This window comes from Larimichthys crocea, chromosome IX (genome assembly GCF_000972845.2).
Source record: "Larimichthys crocea isolate SSNF chromosome IX, L_crocea_2.0, whole genome shotgun sequence".
Lineage (NCBI taxonomy): Eukaryota > Metazoa > Chordata > Actinopteri > Sciaenidae > Larimichthys > Larimichthys crocea.
Window position 1 is genome coordinate 6,402,667 of NC_040019.1, and position 17,031 is coordinate 6,419,697.

At 41.7% G+C, this 17,031-nt stretch overlaps 1 protein-coding gene across 4 annotated transcripts in view; it reads right to left on the reverse strand.

The window, feature by feature from the left end:
- Positions 1 to 2,977: 2,977 nt before the first annotated feature.
- Positions 2,978 to 17,031, reverse strand: part of morn5 (MORN repeat containing 5) — a 56,591-nt gene continuing 42,537 nt past the window's right edge. For 2 of the 4 annotated variants that reach the window (XM_027281991.1, XM_027281993.1), the window contains 6 exons: positions 15,526 to 15,693; positions 15,214 to 15,366; positions 10,431 to 10,549; positions 5,903 to 5,994; positions 4,135 to 4,294; positions 2,978 to 3,861 (listed from right to left, as the gene is read on the reverse strand). In XM_027281991.1, coding sequence (XP_027137792.1) covers positions 3,784 to 3,861; positions 4,135 to 4,294; positions 5,903 to 5,994; positions 10,431 to 10,549; positions 15,214 to 15,366; positions 15,526 to 15,693 — 770 coding nt within the window. In that variant the 3' untranslated portion in view covers positions 2,978 to 3,783. The remainder of the gene's footprint in view (positions 3,862 to 4,134; positions 4,295 to 5,902; positions 5,995 to 10,430; positions 10,550 to 15,213; positions 15,367 to 15,525; positions 15,694 to 17,031) is intronic. The other 2 variants (XM_010736742.3, XM_027281992.1) reach the window with 1 other exon arrangement.

A 17,031-nucleotide genomic window follows, 5' to 3' on the forward strand; every position in this document is an offset into this window, starting at 1 on the left:
TTTGAAATGACAGTTTAACCACTTTAGACTGAGGAACGCTTTGTTCAGAATTGAGAAGCAGGAGGTGTGTGTGTTGGAGGGTCTGGTTGGTCCCTACGATGGTTGGGGAGCCTCGTCGTGGCTCTAGAGGCTGTCCAAAAAGGGGGCCCGTGTGGTCCTCTCTAAATACACGTGTAGGGGGGGAGAGCGCACGTTCCATCGAGTTAAAATGGCTTGCAGACCAGACAGGAGCAATTCTGTGAATGACTGACGTGCCAAGAGCTCCGGAAGGAAACACTCTCACCACCCGGTATTAGTTTACCTGATTATTAGGATATCCAGCTTCCTCCTAAAATGGCCGGCCATTTCCCTGTTAGAGTCAGTAAGAGCACCCACCTGGATTAAGCCTGAACGTGGTCTGCATTACACCAGGCACGACAAGGCCTCACGCCACACGGCTCAACCAATTACATCTATAAATATTAATAGGCTAATCTGCACATATTCTTTTCCTGCGAGCCTGTTACTACATCCCTGAAAAAAGGGTCAGAGATACTCTTATGAACATCAAATCAATTTAAATCTTTAGTTCAATTTGCATATGCAGAGATTTTCGCTCCAGACAGGCTCTCTCAACGGCTTTTTTCGCCCCCATCATCACATCGCAAGAGGAGAGTGCATTTCGTATTCACGCACTGATTGGATCCTTGATGAGATCTTCAGGGTGGCTTCTCACACTCTCTGACTCTCTTAACACTCCAGAGGTGATGAGAAGAGGGAGAGAGAGAGAGAGAGAGAGAGAGAGGAGGGAATGAGAGGTGTGTGTATGTGTGTGAGATCGATCCAATTCTGTCTACGCTGAAGAGGTCCGCTATGTCGCCACCCCGGCTCTCCTGCAGGCCTCCTCAGCGGTTCAGCTGCTGCAGGAGCACCACGGCTTGATGTTCAGAGGGTAATCAAAGGCGGCACAAAGGGAAGACAGGAAGTAGGAGGGGAATCATATATACAGCCACTCTGTTCTTTCAAAACGCATGCAGGGGCTTTACAATATCATGTTTTTTGGCAGACTAGTATTAGACGTTGGGCGCAAGCTTCTCTCGCAAAAAAAAGAAAGAAATATGAATAATGCAACACAGAAATCTGCATGAAAGGTAGAGATACTGAGAGGTAGAACAGTGCTAAGAGGGATATAAGACAGGATGGAGAGACTGAGGTGGAGAGCAACACTCAAGGGATTTTGATTCTTTTTTTCTCCAGCACGAGTTTAAATTGTATCTCGCTCTTATATTTATGCTTTCTGAATACAGGAGGATGAAAATGGATTCACACTGCAACATGCATACTTTCAGAAATACTCATCCCGGTGATAAAAAAGTGAAAAATAACAAATAACAAATTATTCTTACAAATGAAAAGGCTTGCTCAATTTAATCCACCGGAGAGTTTTGCTTGCTTCAGCCTCACTTGGTGTGGTGTGACTAATGTTAACAAGATTTAACTAGATATTGCTGTGTAACTGACTAGTCTGGCTACTGTTACATTTTTAACATTCACCATTATCCCATAAATGTCACTTAATGAGCTAATGAAGCAAAAGTTAATTAGCTGCAGTGGCTTTAACTGTGGAGAAAAACAAATCCGCGTTTCTGGTCGTGCGAGTACAAACAAGTAAAAACACAGCTTTCGTAAAGAGCTTGTTGCGAGTTAAAGCTGCATGTTCAAAATGTGTAAGTGGTTATCTTTCCTTAAATGCACCAGCGGTGAATAAAAGGCGAGACTATCAAATCAAACGTTTACTGAACTAATTTAGACTTGTATATTTTTGTGAGGAATCGCCAAAGGACACAGCAGAACTTCTACAAAGACAAACCTCTGTTGCTCTCTCTCTCTCGCACACACACACACACATTCAGTCACACACACACACACATTCAGTCACACACACACACATACATGCAGGCACGCACACACACACGTATGTACGTCAAAAGGCGGTGCTAGTAGTAGTAAACATTTGAAAGGAACAGGGGTAATTCACTTGATAAATGTCAACCAAGATGAAGCTATCAGCTGAAAGCAATTTCCTTGTGCTTGCCTGTGTTCTGCGCCAGGGACTTGAGAGATTTTCACCCCTCCATCGATCATGAAGCCTCTGTTTTAGGCCAAGGTACACAATGCCCTCAAATTGCTGACATATGGACCCAGAATCACCACAAAAACCTGCCATTTCCACCCCACCCCTCCCCTCTGTCCCGACCCAGCCACTCCTCTGCTAAACTCGTGTTTATCCAATGACTCTGGTCTGTTTAGGCCATTAAAGCGAAGCCATTCAGGGAGACAGAGGGCCAAGGCAAATGTAATAAAGCCACAATCTGTAGCGTGCAACTTAGCGCTGCTACCACCTATCACCAAAGATTGACAAAAACCACCATGGGAGCTGAAACGTCACTATTCCTCAATTCATTTCAAAGTAGTGAGGCAGCATTTTGGCTAATTTAATTAGTAGTTTCCCGATGTTGCAGTGCTGTAATCATGAAATGATTGGGTGACCTTGAGACCGAGAGTGTGGGCAAACTTTTAAAATTAAACCTGTGCCATGTGGGCTGCCTGCAACCAGTAGCAGAGGAAGCCAAACAAAGCCAGATAAAGACGAAGACACCGACCACATAATAGTACGGCAAAGCCTCTCGCTGGTGTAAACAGCTGATTGATGAAAGTAGAGAGCCGTGCGAGTCGCTTTCGCTACGACTTTTCGCTCGTACTGCAATTCCTGAGCGTGGCTTTAGAAAGTGCGACTATTTAAAAAGACAAAGAGGGGCACAGAGTGCACGCCATTAAGAAAGCCTCTTTTCCTAATTGTGGTGCCAGCAGCCAGAGCCTGGAGATCTGTACACAGGAAAAGTCCATTATCACTCTGACTAATGGAGGAGGGGGGCGACTTCAAACCAAAAGTGCAGAAAAAGAAAAGAAAACAAGAGCGAGAGAGAGATGACGCACATGGTACAAAGCAGTGTTTCTTTAATGGAGTCCATCAATAATGTTACTTTCCCAACTTTATTGTCGAGCGAACAGCCGTATTATCAATCCTAGACATGGGCAGAAATTAAAGGCTTTTTCTTTTTTTTCTTTTTTTTTTGTTGTTTCTTCAAGTGCATTTTTTTAACAGACTTTGAATCAATGTGAAACAAATGTTTGGCAACACGCTAATGATATCCTGCATCTCTGGAACAAACTCTCTCTCCCCTTTTCTCTCTCTCTCTCTCTCTCGCTCTCGCCACCAAGACAAACCCGCAGCCAGTTTACATTCAGACGGGTGCGCTTGTTTTATATAAACAGACAGCCCTTGTGGCAAGGGGTTTGATTAGGAGGAGGTCCGCAAATCCCATTAAAAGTCCATTCGTCCCTTGCTCTGTGTTTGTTTGAAGACAGGAAGAGTAACAAGGGAGGAGGGAGGTGACTGGCAGTCTGTCGTTGTCGTTTCTGTGCCAATTTCTGTTTATGCACCGACGGTTAAACGCAGATATCATCCGGCAGCGACGAGCAGATCTTTGCCAGTGATGCGGGCGGGAACCGAAGCCCAGTTTCTGCCAGGAGTGCCAGAACATGTTTGACAGGACCCGAGACTCGTTCCTCTGTTTGGAGGCTTTCAAACTACCTCTCCAATGTGATTGAGTCTATTATTAACATGATGAGAATGACATGTTGCTTCTGTTCTTGTGTATCCATCAGTAGGTTCAGCTATGACAAAATGATAACAGTTTGAGAAACAACAACCAAAAAAAACCCTGTGTGTTTCTTTTACAGTCAGCCTAACAGCTCCTTGGTCTTGGCTGCAAGCTGTTTGTCAATGTCCACTGCAATGTTGTCAGACAGTTGCTGAATCTGTGAAGACAAGAGGGAAAGAACTGTTTGAAAGATGATTTGGAAATACCATTAGAAATGAAATCATTAGGAAATGACTTCATTCTTTAGCTGGAATTTTCCTTCAGAGTAAGCTGTACCCTTGGACGGTTTGTGCTGCGGTTACAACAGTTATTAGGTATTAGTAAGCTCTAGTTATCGGTTATTCCCTTGACTCACCTCTCTCACATCTAGCCACATCAACCTTCTGTTAAACTTCCCTTTCTCAGTCTGATCTATCAATTAAGAACCTACCTGTTTTTCCACGAGTCGGATGATGTCCTCCGAGTGTCCCTCCTTCATCTTTTTGACCTCTGCGATGGAGTTAGATCGCACCCTTCTCAGCGAGTCTTTGGCCTTGTTGCTAAACTGTTTGGCCAACTTGGCGAGGTTCTCTCGGTGTTCCCGCGTTACCCTGCGGCGGGTAGGGAGGAGATGAGTAAGACAGGAGAAAAAATAAAAACTGAGAGGTGAGTGGATGAGTCCATGCACACCAACTCATCCGGACCTTTTTTATGCCTCTATATGAAGTTTGAAGATATGATGATGGATGATATTAGCTTAGCTTATCTCGACTGATGTCTATGTGAAATGTAAAATAAGCTCTCTGTTTTCAAGAAAGTTTAAAATCAGTTGCTACAGTACTTGATGCCAGACTTTTATGAAAATAAGAGAAACTAGGAGTCTAAATATTCAACAGACGTTCGGACAGACTCATGGTCGGTACTGTACGGAAAGTACAAAGCGCATAACTGTGAAGAGATAAAATGAAAAACACAATGTCCTCACTTGTGCAAATGAGAATGTTAAGTGCTCGTAGGCATGAAGTCTAATCATTTTAGTTCTGACTCGTAGCAAACATCTAATCGCAATCACTTCCCGAGGTCTCAGACCAGAGCTCAAACATCCGTCATCCCGACAACTTTGTATTCACTTTGCATTTGTTAATCACTCAGAAAATCCTACTTCCCATTTCACTCTCCCTCTTTGTCCTTAATTGGCTTTTTTTCGTTGTTTTTGCCTCTGGGACTATTTGCAAACAATCCAAGTGCAGCGTCTATTTACCGCAAACAATACGGCCTAATTACTGATTCCAGGGCCAATCAAGGAGCGCCTTCTCTTTGGAAATGCAAATGGAGGCTCGAAGCGTGCCGAGACTGATTGCAGGGGGAAAGCAGTCTGACTCTTGTCTCCCTCCTCTGCCAGACTAACACCTGCTGCTCCATTGCGCATGCACGCACGCACACACACACACACGCCTACATTTATGCACGTATACTTACATGCACATGTGTGTATATGTAAAAATACATACTGTATACACACACACACAGAGTGTTTTAGTGAGTGAGTGACGGATAGTTTTGTATGAGGTTGTTTGACTTGGTGGAGAGAAAAAGAGTGAGACTGAGCGAGAGAGGGTGAGTCAGAATACAGAGAGAGAGAGTGACCCGACCCTCACATCGACACACTGGGTGTCTCTATACATCTACAGACAAAAGTCAATAAATCTGTCAGTTACAGCTCAGATGAGAAGATTTATTGAATGGGGAGAAATTCAAAACCATAGATGAGACTTAATGTAATGTGAGCTATGACCATTTACATAATTTATTGATTATTTAATTGACTTCTTGGTTCAGTATTAAACCTCAGAATTAATGTAAAATGTCTGTCACAGATTAATAGAGCACAAAAATGTCTTTTTCTTATTATTTTATCGAAATAGCAAAAAAAAAAAAAAAAAACTTCAGTGTATGAAAATGATTAGAAATTCACATTTTGTTAATTAAGTTAATTAATCAGCCGTCACTTGATCGTTTCAGGGCTTGTAGGAGTTCAAATGTGTTTGTATTAAACAGCAGGAGTCGCAGAAGAAAAGTAAAAGTGTAAGGATTAAACAGCAGGAGTCGCAGAAGAAAAGTAAAAGTGTAAGGAAAAGATTGAAATGAAGGAAAGTGTTTCTGCCCTTGTGTGTGTGTGTGTGTGTGTGTGTGTGTGTGTGTGTCAGAAAGAGACTCACTTGGGAACGGGCACCTTGATGATCGTCCCGTCCACCTCTGGGTTAAGGTTCATGCTACTCTCTCTCAGGGCACGGGACGCAGCCTCTGTAGCCTGGGGGCACACACACACACACACAGATATATAAATGTGTGCTGGTGTGAATGAGAAAGCAGCTCGATAACTGCAGGTAGTGGCTCAGCTCCAGCTGGCAATCATTAAGGTGTTGTGGTGTGTATTTATTGTGTGTACGTGTATGTGTGTGTGTGTGTTTTCGTGCGTGTGTGTGTGTGTGTGTGTGTGTGTGTGTGTGTGTCAGGAGAAGCTCGTGCAGTGTGGAAGTGCCTTGGGCCACTGTCAGCGCTCGGCCCTGTGGGACAGGACTGAGAGGTTGCAGGGCAGGGCGTTGACCCATGGTGACCTCACAGGAGTGTCTGCTTGTGCTTGTGTATGATACATGGATACACACACCAACGCACACAAGCACAGCGTATATGTAAAAAAAAAAAATATATATATATTTCTAAATATAAAAGCGTCTTTTTCTTGTTTCTGAAGATGTATGATTCACAGAAAGAGCAAATGCTCATTACATTGCAAATGATGTATCTTATTATCTTAACTAACTGCGTTTAACCAACATGGTGGAGGGCAGAAGTCAGCACATTTGGAGATAAGACAGATTTATGTTACACATGTTTAAAGACATTGATATCTTTTTTTCTGAACTAATTTTAACTGTTATGTTTATATCTAGTCCCCCAAAAACAATGAAGATGCTATGATGCAGAAATAAACGTATAAAACTGAGGATAACTGAATGTTTCCTCACATTAATATTATTATTTTAAGGTAATAAAACATTCAGCTGCTACATTTTTCTTTGGATAAACAATGCATGCAGCAATGCTAACGGTAGCATTACTAAGACTTTTGAAATTATGTATAAAATCATTCATGTTATTGCCTTGCAGGGCTGTTTTCATTAAAGACATGTTGACTTGTCACAGCAGGAAAAACGCAGGTGTAATTTAGTCATCGTCGATTCTATTATTTACATTTAGCTCTTTCAGTTTCAAGGTCCTGATACTGTCGTGACTGACATGATGGATTTTGTTAGTAACACCTGTCCTTTTCCTTCTGTAACCATCACCTCGTGCCCGTATGTAAATGCAGTGTTTATATTGTCAGGACCGGCCTCATGTCTGTAAAAATGGACATTAGAATCAAATCTGGCATCATCACGCACGACACCATGTGCCGTAACTGAATATAAAAATCTTGATCTAAACTAAATGAACTAGACAAACAGATGACACAGATGGTTTCTTGTTAAATTAGAGACACGTCAGCAAAAGTGAAAATGCGTGTAGAACGTCATGGATTTGGGACACGGAATATGTCCCAGCTTCCTGCGGCTTTGTCAAAACTATCACAAGAAAACATCTGCAGAAAATGTCCTTGTCCTCAGCTGTTGTCTAAAACGTGTTATTGAGAAAGTATACATATAAAAAAAAAAAAATGCAACTAATATTTCCCAAACACCATCTGTCATCTTTTCGAAGGATGAAGACAATCAGAGGGAAATGAAAAGAGCATGATGTGTTTTAATGAGGGAACAAATAAATCAGTGTCAGTGTGGACACTGGCAGGAGAGGCAGCTGTGCTTGTAAATGCTAAATGACATCTCAGCACAACACTGGATGAAACAAAGATGTTGAGCGCTTCTCAGAAGTGTTGGTCTGCAGCCCGAACAATACCTTCAAATATCAGTTAATTAATTAATATAGCGGCTTCTTTGGATTTACACTTGTCTGGCAGAAAACAGGCAGAAGAAAAAAATAAAGAAACTTGCATGTTGCTCAATGACAAATATTAAAAACAGCATTCACACATGTGAAACATTAAAAAACTTGATCCACCATCTACAACAGAAACTCTTAGTCCAGCAAAATACTACATTAGAACCAGAGAGCTACAGTTAAACGGTGCGTACAGACAAACAGGGAGGAAGCCAAATCCTTTGAATTACTGAAAACAAAGTCACACTCCTCAAACCAATTCTGAAACCGCATGACAATTCCCTTAGCTGAGCCTTACAAAGTGTGCAAATGTGCAATGCGAGGAAAGAAAAAGAGCATAACATTTCCTCTTTTTTTTTTTTTTTTAACTCCCTACCCTACTCTCCTTTCTCAACAGCTCCTTCTGGCCTTTTCCGCTGGGGGAAAGAAATGGCAGCGAGATTAAAGGAATTTATTTGTACGCATTATGAGGTTTCTTTTCTCTTCCTTTGTTAAAGTCATCCGGCGCGCAGGCCCTCTGGTTGCTCTCTTTGAGTGTGGGGTGATAGATTCGGCTCATACCTATGTTTGATTGTTCTCAGCATCAAATTCATCAGCGTTTCCCCTCTCCCCGATGACCACGCCGGTGGTTACGCCAAAAAAAAAAAAAAGAAAGAAAACTGAGCGGAATTTCTCTGGAGAGGCCGGACAGGTTCTGGTTAATATGTTGGGAGAGGAAGAGAAAATACACTGAAGTTTCATCAAACGCTTGACGGCTCGGGTTCAAAGCGGAGAGGAATGTGGGCGAGAGTCTGTGCGTGTGTGTGTGTGTGTGTGTTTAAAAAAAAAAAAACATAAAATCCTGAAGAAAACACTTTATGAACAAAGTGGTGGGATGCTTTAACATGCACACGCACCAAATTGCCTCCTGATCTAAGCATGCTGGTAGCTGTTGTTAGTTCCATTGCGCTCTTCCACTCTTAATGAATGAACGGAAAACAATAGTAGGGCCTCTGGAGTGCCTGGTAATGGATAGGCATCATTATAAGCCTATTAACTCTGGGTACTGAGGACTCACCTCTGTGTGGGACATGGGTAACGTAGGGCACGACAGGGTAGCGTGTGTGTGTGTGTGTGTGCAGTGACTGTGTTTGTCATTGTGTGTGTGTGGTCTGTGGTTCGGAGTTTTCTGGGAAAGAAATAAGACTCATCGAAAAGACCATTCAGGTCAAAGACTGGATTTCCAGATCTGAGATGCTGATAGATACTTAGATTTGCATGCTGTTTTGTGACATCTGCACAAAAGAGAACAAAGTGATACCACAACTCGTAGGTTCACAAGAGGTGACTGTTGGGAAAACAGAAGAAGGTTTTTTTTTGTCGTAGCGGACAGGTGGTTCACCAAAACAGGAAACTACTTTTGAATGTCATCCATGCAAAAAAAAAAAGAAAAGTGTTAATATCTTTGAGTTCTGGTCTGGAAGTTCCCAAATCACGTTCAAATGTTAAAGAACTTAGTCTATTGCTCCTCCTTAAGACCTTCATCTATTTGAGTGCATCTAACTTTTTACAGACCTCTACTTGATGTTAGTTTCCTCTGACACCACCAGCAGGTCAAAGCTTTCACTTGTCATCCTGTGAAACAGCTCAACATCTGCTGGATTGGCCCAAAATTCGGTACACATATTTGTGGAATTGGAATTGTTTTGTTCTGATTTCAATCATTAACTTTATGTGTTTGCACTTTGTAAACAACATTTTTGTAATCATTAGTATTATTAGCAGGTCTCCGATAAATATTGTATTGGCCAACATCACTTTTCAAGTAGCATCGTTAAAATAATCCTGTTCACTGATCTGACTTCAGTTCTCAGGTGGTGGCATGTTTTCCATCTTTCACGTCTAACAATTCCTCATTTTAGATTTTTTAGATTCGTCACTGAAGCTATGCGTGCAGTTAAAGCACACTCAGCACATGCACATGTTAAATGTTTGCTTACTGGGATGAATTTATCACCTCAACTCTAAAATATTTGAACATTTTTTAATAGTTGCGCCTCATGAAAACGGGAGCAGGTATGAAAAAAACAAAATGAAAACAAAGCACCGTGTAGCTGCTCAGTGAGACCAGAGAGAACTTAATCATCAGTCATGACTGTCTGTGGATATTTGATTGTATAATGTTGCATTAAATGCTAAAAAAGCACATTTAGATTTTCCAGACCACCAGAAAGTCTGGCTACTAAAAACGTGAATTGCTCCCATGGACAAAATTTATTTCTAGAGCTCTGATTGTATCATCTAAGAAGGAAAAAAGAGAGAGAGAGAGAGAAAAGGGAGCAAAAAAAAGAAGAAAAATAATCCATTCCTTCCTAACCTGGGGGTAAAATGAGGTCATTTCCTATTCTGTGACAACTCACACGCAGACATAACGACATCTCAGCGCACGCACACACAAAGTTTAGGTTCTTGTTGCTATCTTTCACCCCAGAACAAAGGGCTCCCCGAGTGATCAATCAATTAGCATCTGAGACACAGTTGGAGAGAGTGAGGCAGGTCGGGTTTCATTTATACAGAGATGTGGGCTCAGAGTTCTGGTCTGGCTCACTTTTCTTTCTGTGCGGACCGTCTATCTGTCTGTGCTTTGGATTATTTTTACAAAGCTTTTAGTTACTGTGTGCATGTCCGCCCTGTGACAAACAGATACCGCTAGGAAGAATCTGTGTGTGTGTGTGTGTGTGTGTGTGTGTGTGTGTGTGATCATTTTACCTCTGGGAAGCTGCTCATGTTGACCATAATGAGCTGAGGTGATTTCATGGAGATCTGACCCAGCTGGTTGAGAGGAAACTTCCCATCTTGAGTCGTCACCACAATGTGATCCAGAGCTCCTGGACAAATACACATAAATCTAATTGTTTATTTCCTTAATTTATTTACTTACATAGACAATTTAAGGCATAATTTTACTGTTGGCATACGAAAGGTGGCCTCCCTGATTTCGTCCAGTATCAAATATATTAGCATTTGCAGGAATGAATGTTTTATGGGATGTATTTTATGTATATTTGTCTTTATTTTTTAATAAATTCAAGTTTAATATAGTCTGTAGTTACAGATTTATAGTTATACTTTAAAATAAATTCAAATTTCAACATCACCTACAGTTTGAAATTCTTTAAAAACCTTATATCTGTCATTTTTGATAATAAAGTTTATAGTTTATGGGGAAAATATCTTTCCACAGACGTATCTTTATCACAAAATGTTTGCTTATGTTATGTGTTTGTGTAAAAAAAAAAAGTGAATATTAATATCTATCAGATTTGCTTTATTCGCAAGGATCAATATCAGCCCTTAAAATCAGCCGCAAAGATCCAGAGTCGATCAGGCTGTTAAATATAGTAGCTTTGCAAAGATCCAGAGTCGATCAGGCTGTTAAATATAGTAGCTTTTCTGGTTTGATGACACTGTTTCAATGTAGACCTAATATAAAGGACAACAATCATTCAGTCAGACAGATGAACAAATAAAACAACAGACAGATGAAGGTGCAGCCTGCATGAATAAAAAAAGTTAAATTCTAAGCCTTCTGTCAGACTGTTAAGAGTTTCCATGATCTCTATAGTCTCTCCTCACCGTCAACACTGCGAGAAGCAAAGGTAAGTTTGCCCACATGAGTTGACTTCTGTCTCCTCTCCTCTCCTCTCTCCTTTTACTCCCTCACTCCTCCACCCCTCTCCCTCTCCTCCATCTGGCTAACCTCAGACGCAGTTGTTTCCTTCTTCTCCACCTCTGCCTTACATCACCCGCTCACAGCTTACCCACTGGGGGCTGTGCTGGTGGTGTGTGTGTGTGTGTAAAAGGGGAGGGGGGGTGAAGGGGAGGTGAGCCAATGGTGTAATTTTCTCTATAAGACCAATTTATCACATGATCTGGACAAAAACATAGATGTATCAGTCAGAGATTAGATACAGAAGAAAAAATAAAAGGTTCATGATGTGATGAAATGGATATCTTTTATTTAAAGGCCGCAGCTTAACTCGGTTACTGTCTGAAACCTACCTGTCTCACTGTCCGTCGCTCTGTGTACATGCTCACATGTATGACCTTCTGCCTGTCTATCTTTGTTACCTGTGCCTTGACAATGAGCACCTACACATCTGCTTGTACTTTAGGAGGCCAGACAGACAGACAGACAGACATTCATTCCAGTCATTTCATTAACTACAAAGGTGGAGGATGAGGAGGGGGTACATACAGGGGATGAGAGAGGAGAGGTGGGGCAGAGAAGGATGCCTGAGATAGAGTTCACCAAATTGTTCTTTATCAAAACATTACATGTACTGTTAATATAATACATATGATATAGATGTACACTAGCCTTTTAAATGTGTATGTAAGAGATTAATGATCAATGTAATGTACAAATAGCTGTGTCATTAGAACAAACTAACAGTTGACATGAAGTCAGCATGATTTTCAGTTCAGCTCAATGATCGATGGGCCCTTTTCTAGCTCATTCTGACAGCAGGTATAGCTGTACGCCACTGCACTAGGAGGTTTTAATCACAGTATATACTCAAGGAAACAGCCTCTTAACAGATGCCTTTGCACAAAAGAAGTAAGGACCCCAATTCTAGTGCAGCTCTGCTAGGAGTATCCCCTTTCAAATACGAGTAATCATTTGATCCATTCTTGGTATAAAACATATTGATTATAGTAGCTTTAATATGCAGTGCTGTTGTGGTTTTATGGGGCATTACTTGTCTCAGCTATTTCATAGCCAGGAACAATAAATGGACTTGTTCTGGTCTACCAACCTCTCAAAGTGTTTTACAGCAACTCGTCCATTCATAGAGCCTGCTATGCAACTGAGCCAACTGCTCGTAGGGAGCGATACAACAGCGCTTCCAATCCAAAGTGTTCACGATGATGCTAAGCTCACCCACCCACGCACTTCATGGCACAGCCATTGAGAGCGATTTAAGGTTTGGTATCTTGTTTACGGGATTCCATGACTGGACTAAACGGATTAAACAGACAAAATATGACAGATCAGGTATCTTTAGACCTTCTGCTAGGTGGACAGGGTTTCCATTGGACAGAACCAGGCTAGCTGTTTCCATTTACTTCCATGCTTTATGCTATCCTAAGCCAGTCGGCTGCTGGCTGAGGCCTTATATTCAACAGTCTTCTCATCTAAAGTTCTTAATCTAATGTTGAATATTCATTGAAACTCCAATAATCTATAATTTGGATAGATGTTTTGGTACCTGAAGGTATATTTCGAAGTATTTTTTCCAGCACTGTTGTTGTTCATTGTCTCAGTCTCTGTCTTAACAAAGTTTCCATGGAAACAGCTCGTTTTCTGGGCAGATTAACCATCTGTGACTGACCACAATATGGTGGTCATAGCACTGATCCCTTCTCTCTGCATCTATCTACGACTGCCTGCTATACGTTTTGCCCCCATGCAAACAAACACATGCACACATACAGACACACAACAGTACGTGTAGTCATACGCACACACACACTTAATGAGAGCCAGATGAGAGGCTCGTGGAACAAACACACATTTATGCACTCGCATGAGACACACACACACACACTTGGACAACTGACGTCATTTCATTCCACCATCTCATCTCTCCTGTCAGCTCTAAGTCCTGCTGCCTCCCTGGATTACTGTGCAGCTGGACAGAAGAGAGGAGGATGGAGAGCAGTGAGGGATAGAGAGATGGAGGGAGGAGGCAGAGAGGATGACAGGATGGAGGGAAGGAGGCAAAAATGACTTGAGAAACAGGAAGAGGACTGAAGAGTTGGAGGGAGAGCAGTAGGGAACTTGAAAATTCTTGACCTGTGAACAAATGTTTCCCCGTGGGTCAATAAGAAATTTGAATTTACAAGTATGAGAGATTGAAACTGTGGCATGAGCAGAGGCCAAAATATAACGCTGGGGATTATTGCAAAAACAAAAGAAAGGAGTAAGTAGCAGAGGGATAACATGGGAGGGACTGAAGATAGAAAATGACTCAGACTAAGAAATTGCTGAATGATGAGCGGACAAAGAAAAGAGCTGAAGGCAACAAGAAGAACGAATGGACAGATAAATGAACAAAGAAGAACGAAAAGGGTCGCAGGAAATCTCACAAGACAAAAATCAAGGTTGTGTTGTCCGTGTGTAGAAGTAAAAAGACTGCACATGATGTAGGTCAAATGTCAGAGAAAGCACACTTTCTTCTGAGGAGGAAAAGAAGTTCAGACGTTTTAAGTTTGAAGTCTGATTCTAGCGGCTGCCTCCTCCCTCGGGAGCTTGCATTATACACCCCACCTCTGACTCCCAGAGGTGGGGTGGCAAAGGGTCAAGACCTGGATGTAGTTGAGGGAGGGGGGACAGAGGTCAAGGTAAGGTTATACTGGGTCTTACTTGGAGCCCTTAGGCGCTTTGTCAGGTAGTTGCAAACAAAAGACTCACTGACTTTTATCCCAAAGTAAAAATGTGCCAGAGATGTGTTGTTAAAAAGAAAACGAAACTGAACTGCAACAGTCGTGCAAAATTCATGCATGTATATCTCACACTGTGTTGTCTGCATAGTGTTATTTTGAAGTTTCTCATTGATGCCTGCAGTCCGGTCAGAATGATGAAACGTTGAGCCTGGACAGAAGAAGTGGAGAGCCATTTTTATGGAGGTGTTGCTGGATTTAAAACGTGGTTTCAAAAACATTTTATCATTCTGGTTGGACTACAGACAATCATGAGATAACACACATACCTTTCCAGACTGAACCTGCTGTTGAAAAATTGATGCAATTACTTGTGATACAGGTCAGAATTAGATTAATGGTCCCATATTTCACAGTTTTCTGTGTTTTAATTTAACTTTTGACATCCATAAAAAGATATATTTGTGGTTTTAAGGACTAAAAGTCATCTCAATATAGTTTTACATCTCCTCTCCAATGTCTTGCCCAGGACAGGGTGTTTTGCATCATTAATATTAATGAGCCTCTTATTTGATTAGCTGACTCTCTTCTGAGTGACGCATGGCAAGACAAAGTACAGGAAGCCGACTGTAGCCAGACAGTGTGTCCGGGTGGGCCATGCTGGGAGCGTGGCTGAGGTTGGTGACTGTGTAATTGTGACATCACAACCTTACTAAATACAAGTACAGTACTTTATGTAGCGTGTAGTCCTGCTTTATAATAAAACATTGAAATCTTATTTTGTACAATATGTTATGATACTCTTGTTATTTTATGTTTCTCTTCTTTAACCCAGTTAACAAAGGAAAAGGTAAGTTCAATTTAACCCTCATATTGTGTCAACAGTCTTATTATATTGCCATTTCTTACCACTCAGTGTCACATCAAACAAACACTTGACACTACTGGCCTGAACTGTTTACGCTAACTTTTATCAATTATTTCTGTCTTCAGTTTTGTACACAAGGGTGCACAGTGAAAAAACAGAGAGCGATGTGAGGAGACACCGGCAGACAGACAACACGAGAGAGCGAGTCCGAGAAAGACAGAGAGATAAGCTGAATACCTGGTGAGGTTCGGATGCTGAGGTTGCGTGTGAAGTCATCTTTGAGTGCATTGAGAACAGCCGTCATATCCCCCTTCACTTCATCCAAATTGATGATGTCTTCCACCAGTGCAGAATTAATGTTCACCTTAGCTGACTGGCCCTTTGCCTTGGCTTGGAAGATGAAAAGAGGAAAAGAAAGGAAAGCACTGAGAGAAGAGTGTAGACTCATATCTAAGACAAATAATATCTAATCAAGTAACCTACAGTGATGCCAAAAGAACCACAGAGACTGCACTCGTGTGAACTCCAGTCAGAAATATCCTCACTGACCTTTTGACTTCTTGGTGGCATAGAGTCTGGTGCATGCGGCGGGGTATCGGGTGGTGTCGGGACACAGAAGTGGTGCACTGAGCCTGGAGGTGGCCACGAGGGGAGACCTGACCTGTCGCACCAGGGACTGACACAGCAGCGGTCGCAGCAGGTGATTCACAGCCATCACTGTCACGAGAGAAAAAGGAGGAAGTGAGAGTGTAAATAAAAATGTTGTTAGAGGAAGTGCACAAACACAGTGTTGTTCTTTGGAAGGATGACTTTGGATTTAATTTGAGAGATGTTTTTCAGCTGAAGGCACCAAACTGAAGTAATAGCTCATATCAGCCAGTAGGAGGTAGGCCGACATCTTGTTCTAATGTAGTCTGTTTTTCTCTTGGCTCTACTATAATTATCCCAAATTTTTTTGTGACAAACATTATGATAAGAACAAAGAACAAACCAGTCGGTGCTATATTTTCCGCCTGATACAACAGTCCCGCAATAAATCCTCCCTTTATGCAAACTGTTTTACAGTTTGGTGTTTTGATGGCGGGTGCGACCTTTTTGTTTACGCTTGGATCAAGTAATAATTATTGTTATTATCTATTAATCTGCACTGGTGTAATAACACTGATTACAACTGCATTCAGATTTGGTGAGCCAGCTACAGGGTCCTGTTATTGTGCTTGCCAACTCACCGGCCTGACTTACTTTGGCATCGTCAATGAAATTTCTTTCACCTTTTCCTGCTACGACAAATCAAAAATGTCTAATCAATCCTTACAACTGAGAGGCTGAAGATAGGAAATGTTTGGCATTCATGCTAAAGAAATCAAGATATATATTAAATTGATTAACTGACCAATGGTTCGAACATTTGGATCACAGATTGTGCCCTTAACAAGATTAATTTCTCCGACAGTACAAAGTACAGAGAAAGAAAAGAGCCTCTTCTAAATCATTTTACACATCACGGGCTGCATTATACATAACATGTTTTTTCTCTTTCTCTTACACGCACAGATCCATAAGGCCAAAACAAAGTCTACAGTCAGCCCACGCATAGTTGTTTGGGCATTCCTGAAGGGGAACCATTCAAATCACACAACAATGATGAGACCAACCACTCCTTTTCTGTGCACTAAACCACCTCCCACCTCGCACGCTGGCTCTCGAGCGTGAATTGTGTCACTGAACCTTGGTGAACACACACAAGCACAGACAAACTCTTGAGATATCGAAGCCCACAGACGCAAACATATGCTAAAGCCCGTCTTTCACAGGCAGTGGCTGTGAACAGCTCGCAGTGTACTGCGGCTTGACTTGACATACTCTATTGTCTGGTGTGTGTATATATAACTGGAAGCTGTGAGGAGAAACAAATCATGCAGCTGAACTGAAATAGTTTGGTTACAAGAGAGAAAAACTTTCCATCATACCACTGAGATTCTGAATTTCTCACTGAATCACTCGACTAGTTACTGAAAAGTTGAAGTTGTTTCTCTGCTTATGCAAGAGGATTCA